Source organism: Thunnus maccoyii, chromosome 1 (assembly GCF_910596095.1).
Source record: "Thunnus maccoyii chromosome 1, fThuMac1.1, whole genome shotgun sequence".
NCBI classification, from domain to species: Eukaryota; Metazoa; Chordata; class Actinopteri; order Scombriformes; family Scombridae; genus Thunnus; species Thunnus maccoyii.
This window is the reverse complement of record NC_056533.1, coordinates 1,817,595-1,837,627: the sequence shown is the minus strand read 5'-3', so window position 1 is coordinate 1,837,627 and position 20,033 is coordinate 1,817,595. Positions and strand designations below refer to the sequence as shown.

Below are 20,033 nucleotides of genomic sequence, written 5' to 3'. Positions count from 1 at the left end.
CAAAACTTGTAATAAAGAAATATCTGTTTAAGCCTTTAGCTTGTATAAATTGACAGTTCCTGTAATCCTATAATGTTCTACCAACCAGAATCTAAAATGTGTCTCTATCTAACCATATCTCTCTTTTTTGGTTATGATTCTGTCAATGAATAGGTATGACTATGCTCTACCACATCATGCCACAGTGGGTAGTAACAGGTCTACCTTTAGCCAAATGTGAGTGGCTACTTTTTAGGGTCTACATTTGCCACTAAAGTGAATTGTTTCACATCCAAAACTCACTGAAAAAAATACTTATCAACAACTTTCAGAAAAAATCTGAAAATATCACAAATAATAAAATCAGAAAATGCAGGTTCTGTCATTTTAAAAAGTGCACTTAATCCTCAGAATTGTTCTATAATTTATATAATTTCTGTAGTATAAAGGGTGACTCGATCTGTGTTCCTTTCGAGGTTTTACAAATGGAAACGCCCACTCAACCAAAAAGCAGTGATACACACACACACACACAGTTCACTGACAGTGTCTTCCTAACATACTGACTTACTACAGCATGAGAAATTGCCCAGATATACTATGAGCGATGTGGCAGCGCTGAGTCTGAGTGTGTGAGATGTTAATAAATGCACTGGATGGAGCAGCAGGAGAGACAGCTGCTGAGTCCTGGGAGCTCTGGAGGTGAGAGCTGGGAGCAGAGCTGGAGCTCCAAAAAGGTTTTAGGAGAGCTTGGGAAAATGGCATTTTGATGCTAAAACATACATACTTAGACCAAAATTTGAATTTTCAGATTTGAATACATATGGAACACTACTGGGCAGCTATATGGGCAGCTAGAATGATATAAAAACTCAAAAAATTATGTACCCTCCCTTTAACGTAGAGGAGGGCCTTTTCGCAATGTTTTTCGCGCCTACGTTTTATGTTGAAATTTGCACACAACTGTGTTTACTAATTATTTTGGCAGTGACCTTTGGGGCATTGAGTGCATGATATAATAGCATCCTATTCCACAGTGGCAATGACTACACATAGCATTTCAAAAATCCTGAAAGTGCATTTTCAGGTTTGAGCTCTGTCATAACTCGGAATAGTACCCAGTACCCTTATTCTGATAAGCTGGTGATTGCAAGCAAACAGGATAGACTCATATAATTAACATAATATAAAGGTACTTTCAAAAGTATGGAACTGTACAAGCAATAAGCCTTAGAGACTAAAAGGGTTTTTTAATATTTTGTGGTTCCCCCCACCTGCTTGTCAGGAGATCACAGATGGCAGGTTTGCAAATGGGCTGTGTTGTTGAGTATGGTGGTTTTGAGGTGGTCCTGGGTGCTGTTGTTGTAGTTGTTGTAGGTGGGATTGTGGGGTTGACACAGGGTGTACCTGGGACATGCCACTGGCCTGCAGAGTCTGAGCAGCTTTCCACCTGGCCATTGGGAGAACGGCAGTCGTTGGTCTGGGAGTTGTCACAGGTCCCTAGAAAAGGAGAAGCAGCAGGATGAGGCCAGAGCATAGTTTCTTATCTGCAGTGCTATGCTGTTCACGTGGATTTAAGTTTAGTTTTGCCTTCTACATGTGGGTCCTCATCTGTAGTATATATTAGTTTTATATCAGTTATAAAGGGTCATCCTGTTCTTCTGATCATCACCAGCTCTGTGACTTGTTGTATTGACTATTCTAATTTCTGCTCTTTACATTTTTTAGTTTCAGAAGTTTTATTTAGTGTAACCATTAGGCCTGTCTTTACTGCAGGCTGGCAGTGACAGTGCAGGGTCATCAAGAGCCCCAGGGGCTCTCTCAGGTGCCTGCTGTTAGAGGTGGCATTTAAATGTTTTTGATTTCTTTCACCCTGCCTTTAACCCTTTTGCCTATGACTCATGTTCATAACCAGTTCATGACTTGTCACTGAAATTTTATTCATCCGCCCTCTTTATTATCAACCAAGATCACTTTGCAAACACTCAAGCAGCAAGCTTATTTTAGCTGGCATTGTCAGCTTTCATTGGTATAGCAAATGACAAAAGTTGCCCATGGCAAATCAGCTGTTGCTAATTAATGCAATTTCCTAGAGATACTTGACCACAAGCTAAGTGAAACTAAACTGTTGTGTAGTGTCATAGTGTCTGTATTGGGCAAAAAATAATTTGTGTGGAAGAAAACTCCAACTACTCTTTCTTATGGATGTATTAAGAGAGCATTCCTATAATACATCCATGCTCTTTACAGAAAGACTTCTGTACTTCTAGATTTTATGGCCGTTGACATCCTTGATGTTTCATTACTGCCTCCTTCCAGAATTAATCTTTCTCAATGTTCATTCCTTTTTAACTTTGTCAGTCCAATTACTCTCAAAAATTTAACAACCATTTTCTCCTCTGCTGACCCTATTTTCTGTAATTGTTTGATAATTTCTTGCCTTCCTTGAGTATATTTCCTGCATGTTATAAAGATAAATTAGGTAGGCACATGTATCATGTCATATCCTAAGTCCAACAGGAAGTCAGCCATTTTGATTTAACAATTTTTGCGCTATTTTTGCCATTTGCAGGTGTTATATTTTAACAAAGGGCCCAGTAATTGCTGCTTGCGGCTTTAATTAGGGCCCAAGCACGAAAGTACCACGGCCCAACGGTCCCTCGAACTGAAAGTGCAAGGAACCTATTGTTTTTGTAAAGATCATTATTATCATTATTATTATTATTATTATTATTATTATTATTATTTTTATTATTATTATTATTATTACTATCATTATTAGGACCCAAGAATGAAATTGCCATGGGCCCAACGGTCCCTGGAACTGAAAGTGTAAAGATTATTAGGGCCTGTACATATTTTTTCAATTTTTTTCACTCAACAGGAAGTCAGCCATTTTGGATTTCGTGCATTAAATTTTATTTTACGAACGCATGTTCGAGACCTTTAGGATGTATACTCATGAAACTTTGTACCCATATTCAAATGAGTAAGTATTGCAATTAGTATCGCAATTGGGCTTGGGCATGGCACATTACCTCTATAGAGAACCCTAATTACTTTTAGCATTTTTGAGGTGCTAGGAGTGTGAAACTTTGCACATGCATTAAAAGTGGCGTAACTTGATATCTGATAAGGGTCTTGAGCATGGTTGTGGCAAAATGGCTCGAGGGCGCCCCCTAGAAAATTTCAACGTCAAAGCCCTCACCCTTAAATTTGACATATATGTACAAAATTTGATAGGCAAATGTAACATCTCCAGATTTTAAAAAAGCCTATTGGAGCCATACCCTAAGTACTTTTTTTTGCAAAGTAAATCCATTGACAGGTGTTGTATTTTAACAAACTCCTCCTTGAGATTTAACCCGAGAGACTGCGACTTTGGTAGGTTACATCTAAACACCTTTGCTAAATGCTAAATTGCAAAGCTTTTTAGTTTTCATTGAACACCCTTGGCGTGGCATGATGTGCCACTCAATATATAATAAAATATATATATATATTTACTATATGTCATCTCCAGCAACATGTACTGCACAAAGAAAATAATATTTGACCCATTCACACAGTGTCCGATAATCCTGAAAATTCAGAGGCGTGTCAGCTGACCTCCAGTAGCGATATCACAACTGCCATGCCTTCCAATGGGTGCAAGGTGTGATGGCTGTTCATTGCTGCTTGCAGCTTTAATCAAGTTAATGATTGTTATTTCATATGAGTTCGCTGTTTTTTGTCATCTCTGGAGATGTATGCTATCTCTTTTCTTCATTGTTACATGTTTCAGTGATTTTAGATATTTTTTAAAGTATTAAAATTTATAATGGAAAGTCTATGGGGGGAATATTCATATCAAAGTTCATATCTCAAAAACTAAAAGTGTGAAAGTATTCATACTTCATGTACAGGTGCCCCATGTGGAAATGCTTAACATATAAAAACATGGACCAATAGCGCCACCATGTGGTCAGTCATTACATGTTTTACTATGTTTGTATATTTGTATTGGCTAATAATTCATGAACCATGAGGCCTATCCAAAGAATATTTGCACAGTATGTTCCTTAAGTGATGCCAAGTAGACTGATATAAGCCTTGTCCATTTCAATCGAAAAAGTTTTTCCGCCATTTTGGAATTTTTGTTAAACACATTTCTTGCTTCTGTTGGCACATATTTCAGCTAATCTTCACCAAACTTACCATGTTTAGAGGAGCCAAATCCTTGGTGTTTGTTTTCAGGTATCACTTACTGTCTGTCTGTAATTGGTTACCAAACTTTTGAAGGCATGGCCTGATGCACTTAACGGGCCATAACTCAATGCTTAATTAGATTAACACTAAATTTGGGAATGTCATATATACAGCCACACTGCACAAGTGTATAACCTTTGATACAATTCTACACAGGGAGTGGTACTATGATATTATTGCATGATATTTCTACAATTCTGTCGTCTTTAATAAAATGAAACATGGTAAACAAGAATGCGCATGACATATTGAAGCATGGCACCAATAGCCCCACCTTGTGGCCATTAGTGAAACACCACCATACTACTTATTAAGTTCCATATCCCTTAAATACAATATTCCATGGTAACAAATTCAGTAAAGTTGTATAGATGGGGATACAGAACAAGTCTGTAGCATTTGATACAATTTCACTTGTAGGTTGTGCTACAAATTTTTTTAAAAATTGCTGCTGGAGCAGGAACTTGCAGTGGCAGCAGCAGTAGCAGCAGCTGGCAGCAGCCGGCAGGAGCAGAAGGCAGCAGCAGCCGGCAACAGCAGATAGCATCTTGCAGCTCTCACACAATTTCTTCAGAAATTGTAGATTTTTCTAGGTATTACTTGCTCTTTCTGTTTTGTTCCACTACTTCTTACTATATCTAACCATGATTTGATTGATTTTTTGCATTTATTAACTATATATCTAATATCCTCTGTCCATGATAATCTTCAAAATACACACTCAAAAAAATGAAAACTCTTAACTCTCTCCAATTTTGTTCTATAAAGTTTCAGATTATTACCTTCCTATAAAACTGAACCCAAGTTCTCCAATAATATGAATGCATGTTTTTTTCTGAAGAGAAATTTGGGCTTTTATGAGCTATTATGTTTAATGTTTATATTGAATATCTCCTGACTGAAATAAGTGTCACTGAACAGGGTGAGGGTAAGGGTCTGGGGTTAAGTGTTCTGGTAACTTACCACACTGTCCCTCAGTGTTCCCACCAAAGAGGGAAATGGGAAGGTCAATGCTGAATGAGGAGCCAGTATAGACCACTTTTGTGTTGATCTGTGGTATCTCCAATGTTATGACCATATCTGTGCTAGTGAGCCGCAGGACAGAATTGCTGTAAGCAGGATAGATACGTTTCTGATTCACATACACCTGTAGGACAAGGAGACAGAACACATTAGTGAAGACTGTGAACCACAGCAGCATCTCTGACCCTAACTGCATCATGCATCACACCACTTTGATTGACAGACTACCATTAAATTAGTACACTCGCAATAATTAATAAAGTGAGAGACTGACACTAAAACAACAAGTAGGTGCTTACCACATTAGCTACTGTTCCTGAAGTCTTCAACTGAGTCAGTGCTACCTTATAGGATTGATATGTAACAGTAAGAGTCTGGGGACAGAATGTGCTGTCTGAAGGATCACAGTCATGGTTATCTGATATAATAGTCAGGTTATATTTGGTAATAATCTCTTTGACCAGGTAGTAAGAGCAGTTCTCCTTGAAACTGTATGATTTTCCATCAAATGTCTTGTAGTGGGATCCACCCCAGACACTGCACACACCTGCAGGATAAAAGGAACCATGTGTGGTAAATCTAAGTAAGAGCTGGAACCAGCAGAAAAAAAAATGCCATTATCACCTCCACCGAGAAGGCCATGTTTGTTAGTTTGTTAGCAGTTAGTGTCTATTACAAAAATGGCCTTAGTCATAGAATTGCTGTGAAGAGTCAGAGCACACTGACACAAGATTCTCTGCTGCATATACAAGACAAAAGCAGTAAAGCTAACTGTATTGAAATTTTCAACGTACATTCACATTCATAGTGGAAGCAGCATCCATTAGAATCATAGACCTTGACAACTTTACGTCCATTGGCACAGATGGGTTGCTGTACTGTGGGACAGGGAGTAGGTGTCTCTGTGACCTTGCCATTGGCACACGTAGCTGTGGTGCAGTTGCCAACCTTCCACGACTCTCCATCCTGGATGGGGATCAGGAAGTAGTAAGTCATAGAGGAAACAATGGGTGTGTAAAACTGTAATGTAGTGCGTAGTGATGCACTGATTGATTGGCCACAGATCGAAAATGGACGGTTTTTAGCTGAGCAGCCATGACTGGTGACTGCCTTGATCAGCCTCATACATCTGATTTTTTGCTGGTCAAATTTTCTGCACATAGCTGCGCTATGGTTAGTCGTCACACACACATAAAACATGCATGTCACACACAGACAGTACAGTCACACACACACAACATGCATGTTGCGCACACAGTACACAGACAATGTAGCCACACACACACAACATGCATGTCATGCACACTGCGCACAGACAGTACAGCCACACACACAGAACATACACATCACACACACACGTCGCACAGACAGCGCACAGACAGCCACCCACCGCCACACACACGCAATATGCACATTGCAGACACAGTGGCAGATGCAGCACTGACAGTACAGCCACATACACACAACATGTCATTGGTGTGGAAGTTCTTCTGTGTGAGTGAAGAGGAGACAAGGCTGCTGTGGAGGAACAACCTTGAAAAGATTTGGAACAACTAACTTAATCAGATAAAAAAGTTTTTAAAAAGTTAAAAGTCAAGTTAAAAAAAAACATCACCTTGGTGATCGTACCCAAATTCAAGAGGAAAAATGTAAGTTATTTAAATAGTTAATGAACATACAATTGAATTTCAGTATTCCATTAAAGAAAAGTTACAAAAATGTTTGTGTATGCTGTCAATTATAGTTCTTGGAAAGAAAGGAAATATATAAAGAAAGAAAAAAAAATTTTTAATTAAATTTTTATAAAGAAAGAAAATCTGAATCGGCAAAAATCAGAATCTGTAGGCCAGACTTTTAAAATATTGGAAATTGGAATCGGCCAAGAAAACTGGAATCAGTGCATCTCTAGTGTAATTAAAATTATTTTTCGAGATGCAGTCTGTTGTGAAGTTTAACAGAAAAGTCCCCACAAGTGTGTCCCTGGACACAAAGTAGCCACTGGTGAAATACAATGCTTAAAGTCTTTACATTAATTTATTTTATCTATATCACACCTTTCTCGGTGGATATACATCATTGCAGTCCAAGGTAGTTGTTGATGGAGTGGAAGTGGAGGTAGGAATAGTTGTAGTGGGAGGAACTAAAGTTGAAATTGAAGCCTTTGTAGTTGTGCTGAACAATGTAGAACGTGCAGTTGTGCTGGGTATTGGTGTTGTCGGACATAGACTGGATTGTGTTGCAACTTTACAAGATGCATTGCAATATGCAACGAAACACCAGCCTAAGCCATCAGTGACATTGTACACCAAGTCACCTGTGAAAATCAGAGTGGAGTAAAAAGTTTATTGCACAAAATTAAAGGAATACATAAATATAAATCATTTATATTAATAAGAGAGACTAACAAATTGAACCAGGATTAATCCATTTCATATAACAAACTCAAACTCTGAGGTAATGTGAGCAGACTCAAGTGAAGTCTGGTTCATTTCTTATCTTTGAAAGAAAGATTCAAGACATCACACACATGAATCAATGTGCAGTGAAGAAAACACCCACCTAGAGCAGCACCTACCTGGACGATATGAAGTTCCATTGACAATGCAGGCACATAGTGTTGTAGTAAACATGGATGCTGTGGGTTTGACTGGTATGGTAGAGGTTGAACCAGTAGTGTAGACAGTTGTAAAGCCTGGAAGTGTCTGTGTTATTGGGCCAATAGATGTAGTACCTATCGCTGTTGTTCCTGTAGTTTCAGTGGAAGTTGTTGTGTTCAAAACAGAAGGCATTGTTATTTCAGTTGTTGTTTGGGGCCTTCCTGTGACTACACCTGCAGTGGTTTTTGATGGTGTTTTAGTTGTACCAACAGAAGGTTTGGATGTGACCACTGTTGTTTCTGGACTTGTTGTAGTGACCCCTGGCAATGAGGTTGTAGTTTCAACAACAGCTGTGGTGGAGGTTGTGACTGGCCCAGTGGTGACTTTCGGTGACTTTGTTGTTTCAACCTTTGTTGTTGTTTCCTCTGATATGGTTGTTTCTTCACGTTTGGTAGTGGTTCCCTTTGTGGTTGTTGAGAGTATTTCAGTAGTACTTGTACTAACAGAAGGTTTGGATGTGACCACTGTTGTTTCTGGACTTTTTGTCGTGACTCCTGGCAATGAGGTTGTAGTTTCAACAACAGCTGTGGTGGAGGTTGTGACTGGGCCAGTGGTGACTTCCTTAGGTGGCTTTGTTGTCTCAGCCTTTACGGTTGTTTCCTCTGATATGGTTGTTTTTCCAGGTTTAGTGGTGGTTCCCTTTGTGGTAGTTGATGGTATTTCAGTAGTACTTGTACCAACAGAAGGCTTGGATGTGACAACTGTTTCTGGACTTGATGTAGTGACCCCTGGCAATGAGGTTGTAGTTTCAACAACAGCTGTGGTGGAGGTTGTGAGTTGGCCAGTGGTTACTTTTGGTGGCTTTGTTGTTTCAACCTTTATTGTTGTTTCCTCTGATGTGGTTGTTTCTCCACGTTTGGTGGTGGTTCCCTTTGTGGTTGTTGATGGTATTTCAGTAGTACTTGTACCAACAGAAGGTTTGGATGTGACAACTGTTGTTTTTAGACTCTTTGTCGTGACCCCTGGCAATGAGGTTGTAGTTTCAACAACAGCTGTGGTGGAGGTTGTGACTGGGCCAGTCGTGACTTCCTTAGGTGGTTTTGTTGTCTCAACCATAAAAGTTGTTTCCTCTGATATGGTAGTTTCTTCACGTTTGGTGGTGGTTCCCTTTGTGGTTGTTGATGGTACTTCAGTAGTACTTGTACCAACAGAAGGTTTGGATGTGACAACTGTTGTTTCTAGACTCTTTGTTGTGACCCCTGGCAATGAGGTTGTAGTTTCAACAACAGCTGTGGTGGAGGTTGTGACTGGACCAGTGGTTACTTTCGGTGGCTTTGTTGTCTCAACCTTTACGGTTGTTTCCTCTGATATGGTTGTTTCTCCATGTTTAGTGGTGGTTCCCTTTGTGGTAGTTGATGGTATTTTAGTCGTACTTGTACCAACAGAAGGTTTGGATGTGACCACTGTTGTTTCTGGACTTTTTGTCGTGACCCCTGGCAATGAGGTTGTAGTTTCAACAACAGCTGTGGTGGAGGTTGTGACTGGGCCAGTGGTGACTTCCTTAGGTGGTTTTGTTGTCTCAACCGTCACAGTTGTTTCCTCTGATGTGGTTGTTTCTCCACGTTTGGTGGTGGTTCCCTTTGTGGTTGTTGATGGTACTTTAGTAGTACTTGTACGAACAGAAGGTTTGGATGTGACCACTGTTGTTTCTGGGCTTTTTGTAGTGACCCCTGGCAATGAGGTTGTAGTTTCAACAACAGCTGTGGTGGAGATTGTGACTGGGCCAGTGGTGACTTCTTTAGGTGGTTTTGTTGTCTCAACCGTCACAGTTGTTTCCTCTGATATGGTACTTTCTCCACGTTTGGTGGTGGTTCCCTTTGTGGTTGTTGATGGTATTTCAGTAGTACTTGTACCAACAGAAGGTTTGGATGTGACCACTGTTGTTTCTGGACCTTTTGTCGTGACTCCTGGTAATGAGGTTGTAGTTTCAACAACAGCTGTGGTGGAGGTTGTGACTGGGCCAGAGGTGACTTCCTTAGGTGGTTTTGTTGTCTCAACCGTCACAGTTGTTTCCTCTGATATGGTAGTTTCTCCACGTTTGGTGGTGGTTCCCTTTGTGGTTGTTGATGGTACTGTAGTAGTACTTGTACGAACAGAAGGTTTGGATGTGACCACTGTTGTTTCTGGACTTTTTGTAGTGACCCCTGGCAATGAGGTTGTAGTTTCAACAACAGCTGTGGTGGAGGTTGTGACTGGGCCAGTGGTGACTTTTGGTGGCTTTGTTGTCTCAACCTTTACGGTTGTTTCCTCTGATGTGGTTGTTTCTTCACGTTTGGTGGTGGTTCCCTTTGTGGATGTTGATGGTATTTCAGTAGTACTTGTACCAACAGAAGGTTTGGATGTGACCACTGTTGTTTCTGGACCTTTTGTCGTGACTCCTGGCAATGAGGTTGTAGTTTCAACAACAGCTGTGGTGGAGGTTGTGACTGGGCCAGTGGTGACTTCCTTAGGTGGTTTTGTTGTCTCAACCGTCACAGTTGTTTCCTCTGATATGGTAGTTTCTCCACGTTTGGTGGTGGTTCCCTTTGTAGTTGTTGATGGTACTGTAGTAGTACTTGCATGAACAGAAGGTTTGGATGTGACCACTGTTGTTTCTGGACTTGTTGTAGTGACCCCTGGCAATGAGGTTGTAGTTTCAACAACAGCTGTGGTGGAGGTTGTGACTGGGCCAGTGGTGACTTCTTTAGGTGGTTTTGTTGTCTCAACCGTCACAGTTGTTTCCTCTGATATGGTAGTTTCTCCAGGTTTAGTGGTGGTTCCCTTTGTGGTAGTTGATGGTATTTCAGTAGTACTTGTACCAACAGAAGGCTTGGATGTGACAACTGTTTCTGGACTTGTTGTAGTGACCCCTGGCAATGAGGTTGTAGTTTCAACAACAGCTGTGGTGGAGGTTGTGACTGGGCCAGTGGTTACTTTTGGTGGCTTTGTTGTTTCAACCTTTATTGTTGTTTCCTCTGATGTGGTTGTTTCTCCACGTTTGGTGGTGGTTCCCTTTGTGGTTGTTGATGGTACTTCAGTAGTACTTGTACCAACAGAAGGTTTGGATGTGACAACTGTTGTTTCTAGACTCTTTGTCGTGACCCCTGGCAATGAGGTTGTAGTTTCAACAACAGCTGTGGTGGAGGTTGTGACTGGACCAGTGGTTACTTTCGGTGGCTTTGTTGTCTCAACCTTTACGGTTGTTTCCTCTGATGTGGTTGTTTCTTCACGTTTGGTGGTGGTTCCCTTTGTGGATGTTGATGGTATTTCAGTAGTACTTGTACCAACAGAAGGTTTGGATGTGACCACTGTTGTTTCTGGACCTTTTGTCGTGACTCCTGGCAATGAGGTTGTAGTTTCAACAACAGCTGTGGTGGAGGTTGTGACTGGGCCAGTGGTGACTTCTTTAGGTGGTTTTGTTGTCTCAACCGTCACAGTTGTTTCCTCTGATATGGTACTTTCTCCACGTTTGGTGGTGGTTCCCTTTGTGGTTGTTGATGGTATTTCAGTAGAACTTGTACCAACAGAAGGTTTGGATGTGACCACTGTTGTTTCTGGACCTTTTGTCGTGACTCCTGGCAATGACGTTGTAGTTTCAACAACAGCTGTGGTGGAGGTTGTGAGTGGGCCAGAGGTGACTTCCTTAGGTGGTTTTGTTGTCTCAACCGTCACAGTTGTTTCCTCTGATATGGTAGTTTCTCCACGTTTGGTGGTGGTTCCCTTTGTAGTTGTTGATGGTACTGTAGTAGTACTTGTACGAACAGAAGGTTTGGATGTGACCACTGTTGTTTCTGGACTTTTTGTAGTGACCCCTGGCAATGAGGTTGTAGTTTCAACAACAGCTGTGGTGGAATTAGTGACTGGGCCAGTGGTGACTTCTTTAGGTGGTTTTGTTGTCTCAACCGTCACAGTTGTTTCCTCTGATATGGTAGTTTCTCCACGTTTGGTGGTGGTTCCCTTTGTGGTTGTTGATGGTACTTCAGTAGTACTTGTACCAACAGAAGGCTTGGATGTGACAACTGTTTCTGGACTTTTTGTAGTGACCCCTGGCAATGAGGTTGTAGTTTCAACAACAGCTGTGGTGGAGGTTGTGACTGGGCCAGTGGTTACTTTTGGTGGCTTTGTTGTTTCAACCTTTATTGTTGTTTCCTCTGATGTGGTTGTTTCTCCACGTTTGGTGGTGGTTCCCTTTGTGGTTGTTGATGGTATTTCAGTAGTACTTGTACTAACAGAAGGTTTGGATGTGACAACTGTTGTTTCTGGACTTTTTGTTGTGACCCCTGGAAGTGAGGTTGTAGTTTCAACAACAGCTGTGGTGGAGGTTGTGACTGGACCAGTGGTTACTTTCGGTGGCTTTGTTGTCTCAACCTTTACGGTTGTTTCCTCTGATGTGGTTGTTTCTCCACGTTTGGTGGTGGTTCCCTTTGTGGATGTTGATGGTATTTCAGTAGTACTTGTACCAACAGAAGGTTTGGATGTGACCACTGTTGTTTCTGGACCTTTTGTCGTGACTCCTGGCAATGAGGTTGTAGTTTCAACAACAGCTGTGGTGGAGGTTGTGACTGGGCCAGAGGTGACTTCCTTAGGTGGTTTTGTTGTCTCAACCGTCACAGTTGTTTCCTCTGATATGGTAGTTTCTCCACGTTTGGTGGTGGTTCCCTTTGTAGTTGTTGATGGTACTGTAGTAGTACTTGTACGAACAGAAGGTTTGGATGTGACCACTGTTGTTTCTGGACTTTTTGTAGTGACCCCTGGCAATGAGGTTGTAGTTTCAACAACAGCTGTGGTGGAGGTTGTGACTGGGCCAGTGGTGACTTCTTTAGGTGGTTTTGTTGTCTCAACCGTCACAGTTGTTTCCTCTGATATGGTAGTTTCTCCACGTTTGGTGGTGGTTCCCTTTGTGGTTGTTGATGGTACTTCAGTAGTACTTGTACCAACAGAAGGCTTGGATGTGACAACTGTTTCTGGACTTGTTGTAGTGACCCCTGGCAATGAGGTTGTAGTTTCAACAACAGCTGTGGTGGAGGTTGTGACTGGACCAGTGGTTACTTTTGGTGGCTTTGTTGTTTCAACCTTTATTGTTGTTTCCTCTGATGTGGTTGTTTCTCCACGTTTGGTGGTGGTTCCCTTTGTGGTTGTTGATGGTATTTCAGTAGTACTTGTACTAACAGAAGGTTTGGATGTGATAACTGTTGTTTCTGGACTTTTTGTCGTGACCCCTGGAAGTGAGGTTGTAGTTTCAACAACAGCTGTGGTGGAGGTTGTGACTGGGCCAGTGGTGACTTCTTTAGGTGGCTTTGTTGTCTCAGCCTTTACGGTTGTTTCCTCTGATATGGTAGTTTCTCCAGGTTTAGTGGTGGTTCCCTTTGTGGTAGTTGATGGTATTTCAGTAGTACTTGTACCAACAGAAGGCTTGGATGTGACAACTGTTTCTGGACTTGTTGTAGTGACCCCTGGCAATGAGGTTGTAGTTTCAACAACAGCTGTGGTGGAGGTTGTGACTGGGCCAGTGGTGACTTCCTTAGGTGGTTTTGTTGTCTCAACCGTCACAGTTGTTTCCTCTGATATGGTAGTTTCTCCACGTTTGGTGGTGGTTCCCTTTGTAGTTGTTGATGGTACTGTAGTAGTACTTGTACGAACAGAAGGTTTGGATGTGACCACTGTTGTTTCTGGACTTTTTGTAGTGACCCCTGGCAATGACGTTGTAGTTTCAACAACAGCTGTGGTGGAGGTTGTGACTGGGCCAGTGGTGACTTCTTTAGGTGGTTTTGTTGTCTCAACCGTCACAGTTGTTTCCTCTGATATGGTAGTTTCTCCACGTTTGGTGGTGGTTCCCTTTGTGGTTGTTGATGGTACTTCAGTAGTACTTGTACCAACAGAAGGCTTGGATGTGACAACTGTTTCTGTACTTGTTGTAGTGACCCCTGGCAATGAGGTTGTAGTTTCAACAACAGCTGTGGTGGAGGTTGTGACTGGGCCAGTGGTTACTTTTGGTGGCTTTGTTGTTTCAACCTTTATTGTTGTTTCCTCTGATGTGGTTGTTTCTCCACGTTTGGTGGTGGTTCCCTTTGTGGTTGTTGATGGTATTTCAGTAGTACTTGTACTAACAGAAGGTTTGGATGTGACAACTGTTGTTTCTGGACTTTTTGTTGTGACCCCTGGAAGTGAGGTTGTAGTTTCAACAACAGCTGTGGTGGAGGTTGTGACTGGACCAGTGGTTACTTTCGGTGGCTTTGTTGTCTCAACCTTTACGGTTGTTTCCTCTGATGTGGTTGTTTCTCCACGTTTGGTGGTGGTTCCCTTTGTGGATGTTGATGGTATTTCAGTAGTACTTGTACCAACAGAAGGTTTGGATGTGACCACTGTTGTTTCTGGACCTTTTGTCGTGACTCCTGGCAATGAGGTTGTAGTTTCAACAACAGCTGTGGTGGAGGTTGTGACTGGGCCAGAGGTGACTTCCTTAGGTGGTTTTGTTGTCTCAACCGTAAGAGTTGTTTCCTCTGATATGGTAGTTTCTCCACGTTTGGTGGTGGTTCCCTTTGTAGTTGTTGATGGTACTGTAGTAGTACTTGTACGAACAGAAGGTTTGGATGTGACCACTGTTGTTTCTGGACTTTTTGTAGTGACCCCTGGCAATGAGGTTGTAGTTTCAACAACAGCTGTGGTGGAGGTTGTGACTGGGCCAGTGGTGACTTCTTTAGGTGGTTTTGTTGTCTCAACCGTCACAGTTGTTTCCTCTGATATGGTAGTTTCTCCACGTTTGGTGGTGGTTCCCTTTGTGGTTGTTGATGGTACTTCAGTAGTACTTGTACCAACAGAAGGCTTGGATGTGACAACTGTTTCTGGACTTGTTGTAGTGACCCCTGGCAATGAGGTTGTAGTTTCAACAACAGCTGTGGTGGAGGTTGTGACTGGACCAGTGGTTACTTTTGGTGGCTTTGTTGTTTCAACCTTTATTGTTGTTTCCTCTGATGTGGTTGTTTCTCCACGTTTGGTGGTGGTTCCCTTTGTGGTTGTTGATGGTATTTCAGTAGTACTTGTACTAACAGAAGGTTTGGATGTGATAACTGTTGTTTCTGGACTTTTTGTCGTGACCCCTGGAAGTGAGGTTGTAGTTTCAACAACAGCTGTGGTGGAGGTTGTGACTGGGCCAGTGGTGACTTCTTTAGGTGGCTTTGTTGTCTCAGCCTTTACGGTTGTTTCCTCTGATATGGTTGTTTCTCCAGGTTTAGTGGTGGTTCCCTTTGTGGTAGTTGATGGTATTTCAGTAGTACTTGTACCAACAGAAGGCTTGGATGTGACAACTGTTTCTGGACTTGTTGTAGTGACCCCTGGCAATGAGGTTGTAGTTTCAACAACAGCTGTGGTGGAGGTTGTGACTGGGCCAGTGGTGACTTCCTTAGGTGGTTTTGTTGTCTCAACCGTCACAGTTGTTTCCTCTGATATGGTAGTTTCTCCACGTTTGGTGGTGGTTCCCTTTGTAGTTGTTGATGGTACTGTAGTAGTACTTGTACGAACAGAAGGTTTGGATGTGACCACTGTTGTTTCTGGACTTTTTGTAGTGACCCCTGGCAATGACGTTGTAGTTTCAACAACAGCTGTGGTGGAGGTTGTGACTGGGCCAGTGGTTACTTTTGGTGGCTTTGTTGTTTCAACCTTTATTGTTGTTTCCTCTGATGTGGTTGTTTCTCCACGTTTGGTGGTGGTTCCCTTTGTGGTTGTTGATGGTATTTCAGTAGTACTTGTACTAACAGAAGGTTTGGATGTGACAACTGTTGTTTCTGGACTTTTTGTTGTGACCCCTGGAAGTGAGGTTGTAGTTTCAACAACAGCTGTGGTGGAGGTTGTGACTGGACCAGTGGTTACTTTCGGTGGCTTTGTTGTCTCAACCTTTACGGTTGTTTCCTCTGATGTGGTTGTTTCTCCACGTTTGGTGGTGGTTCCCTTTGTGGATGTTGATGGTATTTCAGTAGTACTTGTACCAACAGAAGGTTTGGATGTGACCACTGTTGTTTCTGGACCTTTTGTCGTGACTCCTGGCAATGAGGTTGTAGTTTCAACAACAGCTGTGGTGGAGGTTGTGACTGGGCCAGAGGTGACTTCCTTAGGTGGTTTTGTTGTCTCAACCGTCACAGTTGTTTCCTCTGATATGGTAGTTTCTCCACGTTTGGTGGTGGTTCCCTTTGTAGTTGTTGATGGTACTGTAGTAGTGCTTGTACGAACAGAAGGTTTGGATGTGACCACTGTTGTTTCTGGACTTTTTGTAGTGACCCCTGGCAATGAGGTTGTAGTTTCAACAACAGCTGTGGTGGAGGTTGTGACTGGGCCAGTGGTGACTTCTTTAGGTGGTTTTGTTGTCTCAACCGTCACAGTTGTTTCCTCTGATATGGTAGTTTCTCCACGTTTGGTGGTGGTTCCCTTTGTGGTTGTTGATGGTACTTCAGTAGTACTTGTACCAACAGAAGGCTTGGATGTGACAACTGTTTCTGGACTTGTTGTAGTGACCCCTGGCAATGAGGTTGTAGTTTCAACAACAGCTGTGGTGGAGGTTGTGACTGGACCAGTGGTTACTTTTGGTGGCTTTGTTGTTTCAACCTTTATTGTTGTTTCCTCTGATGTGGTTGTTTCTCCACGTTTGGTGGTGGTTCCCTTTGTGGTTGTTGATGGTATTTCAGTAGTACTTGTACTAACAGAAGGTTTGGATGTGATAACTGTTGTTTCTGGACTTTTTGTCGTGACCCCTGGAAGTGAGGTTGTAGTTTCAACAACAGCTGTGGTGGAGGTTGTGACTGGGCCAGTGGTGACTTCTTTAGGTGGCTTTGTTGTCTCAGCCTTTACGGTTGTTTCCTCTGATATGGTTGTTTCTCCTGGTTTAGTGGTGGTTCCCTTTGTGGTAGTTGATGGTATTTCAGTAGTACTTGTACTAACAGAAGGTTTGGATGTGACAACTGTTGTTTCTGGACTTTTTGTTGTGACCCCTGGAAGTGAGGTTGTAGTTTCAACAACAGCTGTGGTGGAGGTTGTGACTGGACCAGTGGTTACTTTCGGTGGCTTTGTTGTCTCAACCTTTACGGTTGTTTCCTCTGATGTGGTTGTTTCTCCACGTTTGGTGGTGGTTCCCTTTGTGGATGTTGATGGTATTTCAGTAGTACTTGTACCAACAGAAGGCTTGGATGTGACAACTGTTTCTGGACTTGTTGTAGTGACCCCTGGCAATGAGGTTGTAGTTTCAACAACAGCTGTGGTGGAGGTTGTGACTGGGCCAGTGGTGACTTCCTTAGGTGGTTTTGTTGTCTCAACCGTCACAGTTGTTTCCTCTGATATGGTAGTTTCTCCACGTTTGGTGGTGGTTCCCTTTGTAGTTGTTGATGGTACTGTAGTAGTACTTGTACGAACAGAAGGTTTGGATGTGACCACTGTTGTTTCTGGACTTTTTGTAGTGACCCCTGGCAATGACGTTGTAGTTTCAACAACAGCTGTGGTGGAGGTTGTGACTGGGCCAGTGGTGACTTCTTTAGGTGGTTTTGTTGTCTCAACCGTCACAGTTGTTTCCTCTGATATGGTAGTTTCTCCAGGTTTAGTGGTGGTTCCCTTTGTGGTTGTTGATGGTACTTCAGCAGTACTTGTACCAACAGAAGGCTTGGATGTGACAACTGTTTCTGTACTTGTTGTAGTGACCCCTGGCAATGAGGTTGTAGTTTCAACAACAGCTGTGGTGGAGGTTGTGACTGGGCCAGTGGTTACTTTTGGTGGCTTTGTTGTTTCAACCTTTATTGTTGTTTCCTCTGATGTGGTTGTTTCTCCACGTTTGGTGGTGGTTCCCTTTGTGGATGTTGATGGTATTTCAGTAGTACTTGTACCAACAGAAGGTTTGGATGTGACCACTGTTGTTTCTGGACCTTTTGTCGTGACTCCTGGCAATGAGGTTGTAGTTTCAACAACAGCTGTGGTGGAGGTTGTGACTGGGCCAGAGGTGACTTCCTTAGGTGGTTTTGTTGTCTCAACCGTCACAGTTGTTTCCTCTGATATGGTAGTTTCTCCACGTTTGGTGGTGGTTCCCTTTGTAGTTGTTGATGGTACTGTAGTAGTACTTGTACGAACAGAAGGTTTGGATGTGACCACTGTTGTTTCTGGACCTTTTGTCGTGACTCCTGGCAATGAGGTTGTAGTTTCAACAACAGCTGTGGTGGAGGTTGTGACTGGGCCAGTGGTGACTTCCTTAGGTGGTTTTGTTGTCTCAACCGTCACAGTTGTTTCTTCTGATATGGTAGTTTCTCCACGTTTGGTGGTGGTTCCCTTTGTGGTTGTTGATGGTACTTCAGTAGTACTTGTACCAACAGAAGGCTTGGATGTGACAACTGTTTCTGGACTTGTTGTAGTGACCCCTGGCAATGAGGTTGTAGTTTCAACAACAGCTGTGGTGGAGGTTGTGACTGGGCCAGTGGTGACTTTTGGTGGCTTTGTTGTTTCAACCTTTATTGTTGTTTCCTCTGATGTGGTTGTTTCTCCACGTTTGGTGGTGGTTCCCTTTGTGGTTGTTGATGGTATTTCAGTAGTACTTGTACTAACAGAAGGTTTGGATGTGACAACTGTTGTTTCTGGATTTTTTGTTGTGACCCCTGGAAGTGAGGTTGTAGTTTCAACAACAGCTGTGGTGGAGGTTGTGACTGGGCCAGTGGTGATTTCTTTAGGTGGCTTTGTTGTCTCAACCGTCACAGTTGTTCCCTCTGATATGGTTGTTTCTTCACGTTTGGTGGTGGTTCCCTTTGTGGTTGTTGATGGTACTTCAGTAGTACTTGTACCAACAGAAGGTTTGGATGTGACAACTGTTGTTTCTAGACTCTTTGTCGTGACCCCTGGCAATGAGGTTGTAGTTTCAACAACAGCTGTGGTGGAGGTTGTGACTGGACCAGTGGTTACTTTCGGTGGCTTTGTTGTCTCAACCTTTACGGTTGTTTCCTCTGATATGGTTGTTTCTCCACGTTTAGTGGTGGTTCCCTTTGTGGATGTTGATGGTATTTCAGTAGTACTTGTACCAACAGAAGGTTTGGATGTGACCACTGTTGTTTCTGGACCTTTTGTCGTGACTCCTGGCAATGACGTTGTAGTTTCAACAACAGCTGTGGTGGAGGTTGTGACTGGGCCAGTGGTTACTTTTGGTGGCTTTGTTGTTTCAACCTTTACTGTTGTTTCCTCTGATGTGGTTGTTTCTTTACGTTTGTTGGTGGTTCCCTCTGTGGTTGTTGATGGTACTTCAGTAGTACCTGTGCGAACAGAAGGTTTGGATGTGACAACTGTTGTTTCTGGGCTTTTTGTAGTGACCCCTGGCAATGAGGTTGTAGTTTCAACAACAGCTGTGGTGGAGGTTGTGACTGGGCCAGTGGTGACTTCTTTAGGTGGTTTTGTTGTCTCAACCGTCACAGTTGTTTCCTCTGATATGGTAGTTTCTCCACGTTTGGTGGTGGTTCCCTTTGTGGTTGTTGATTGTACTTCAGTAGTACTTGTACCAACAGAAGGCTTGGATGTGACAACTGTTTCTGGACTTGTTGTAGTGACCCCTGGCAATGAGGTTGTAGTTTCAACAACAGCTGTGGTGGAGGTTGTGAGTGGACCAGTGGTTACTTTCGGTGACTTTGTTGTTTCAACCTTTATTGTTGTTTCCTCTGATGTGGTTGTTTCTCCACGTTTGATGGTGGTTCCCTCTGTGGTTGTTGTAGTAAACATGGATGCTGTGGATTTGACTGGTATGGTAGAGGTTGAACCAGTAGTGTAGACAGTTGTAAAGCCTGGAAGTGTCTGTGTTATTGGGCCAATAGATGTAGTACCTATCGCTGTTGTTCCTGTAGTTTCAGTGGAAGTTGTTGTGTTCAAAACAGAAGGCATTGTTATTTCAGTTGTTGTTTGGGGCCTTCCTGTGACTACACCTGCAGTGGTTTTTGATGGTGTTTTAGTTGTACCAACAGAAGGTTTGGATGTGACAACTGTTGTTTCCAGACTTTTTGTCGTGACCCCTGGCAATGAGGTTGTAGTTTCAAGAACAGCTGTGGTGGAGGTTATGAGTGGGCCAGTGGTTACTTTTGGTGGCTTTGTTGTTTCAACCTTTATTGTTGTTTCCTCTGATGTGGTTGTTTCTACATGTTTGGTGGT

At 42.6% G+C, this 20,033-nt stretch overlaps 1 protein-coding gene across 1 annotated transcript in view; it reads right to left on the bottom strand.

Moving 5' to 3' along the window:
- Positions 1-20,033, bottom strand: part of LOC121896253 (mucin-2-like) — a 58,173-nt gene that overhangs the window by 13,546 nt on the left and 24,594 nt on the right. The window contains exons 29-34 of the mRNA XM_042410026.1: positions 7,826-19,627; positions 7,305-7,564; positions 6,045-6,216; positions 5,550-5,797; positions 5,191-5,374; positions 1,254-1,479 (exon numbers count right to left, since the gene is read on the bottom strand). Of these exons, the coding sequence (XP_042265960.1) occupies positions 1,254-1,479; positions 5,191-5,374; positions 5,550-5,797; positions 6,045-6,216; positions 7,305-7,564; positions 7,826-19,627 (12,892 nt within the window). The remainder of the gene's footprint in view (positions 1-1,253; positions 1,480-5,190; positions 5,375-5,549; positions 5,798-6,044; positions 6,217-7,304; positions 7,565-7,825; positions 19,628-20,033) is intronic.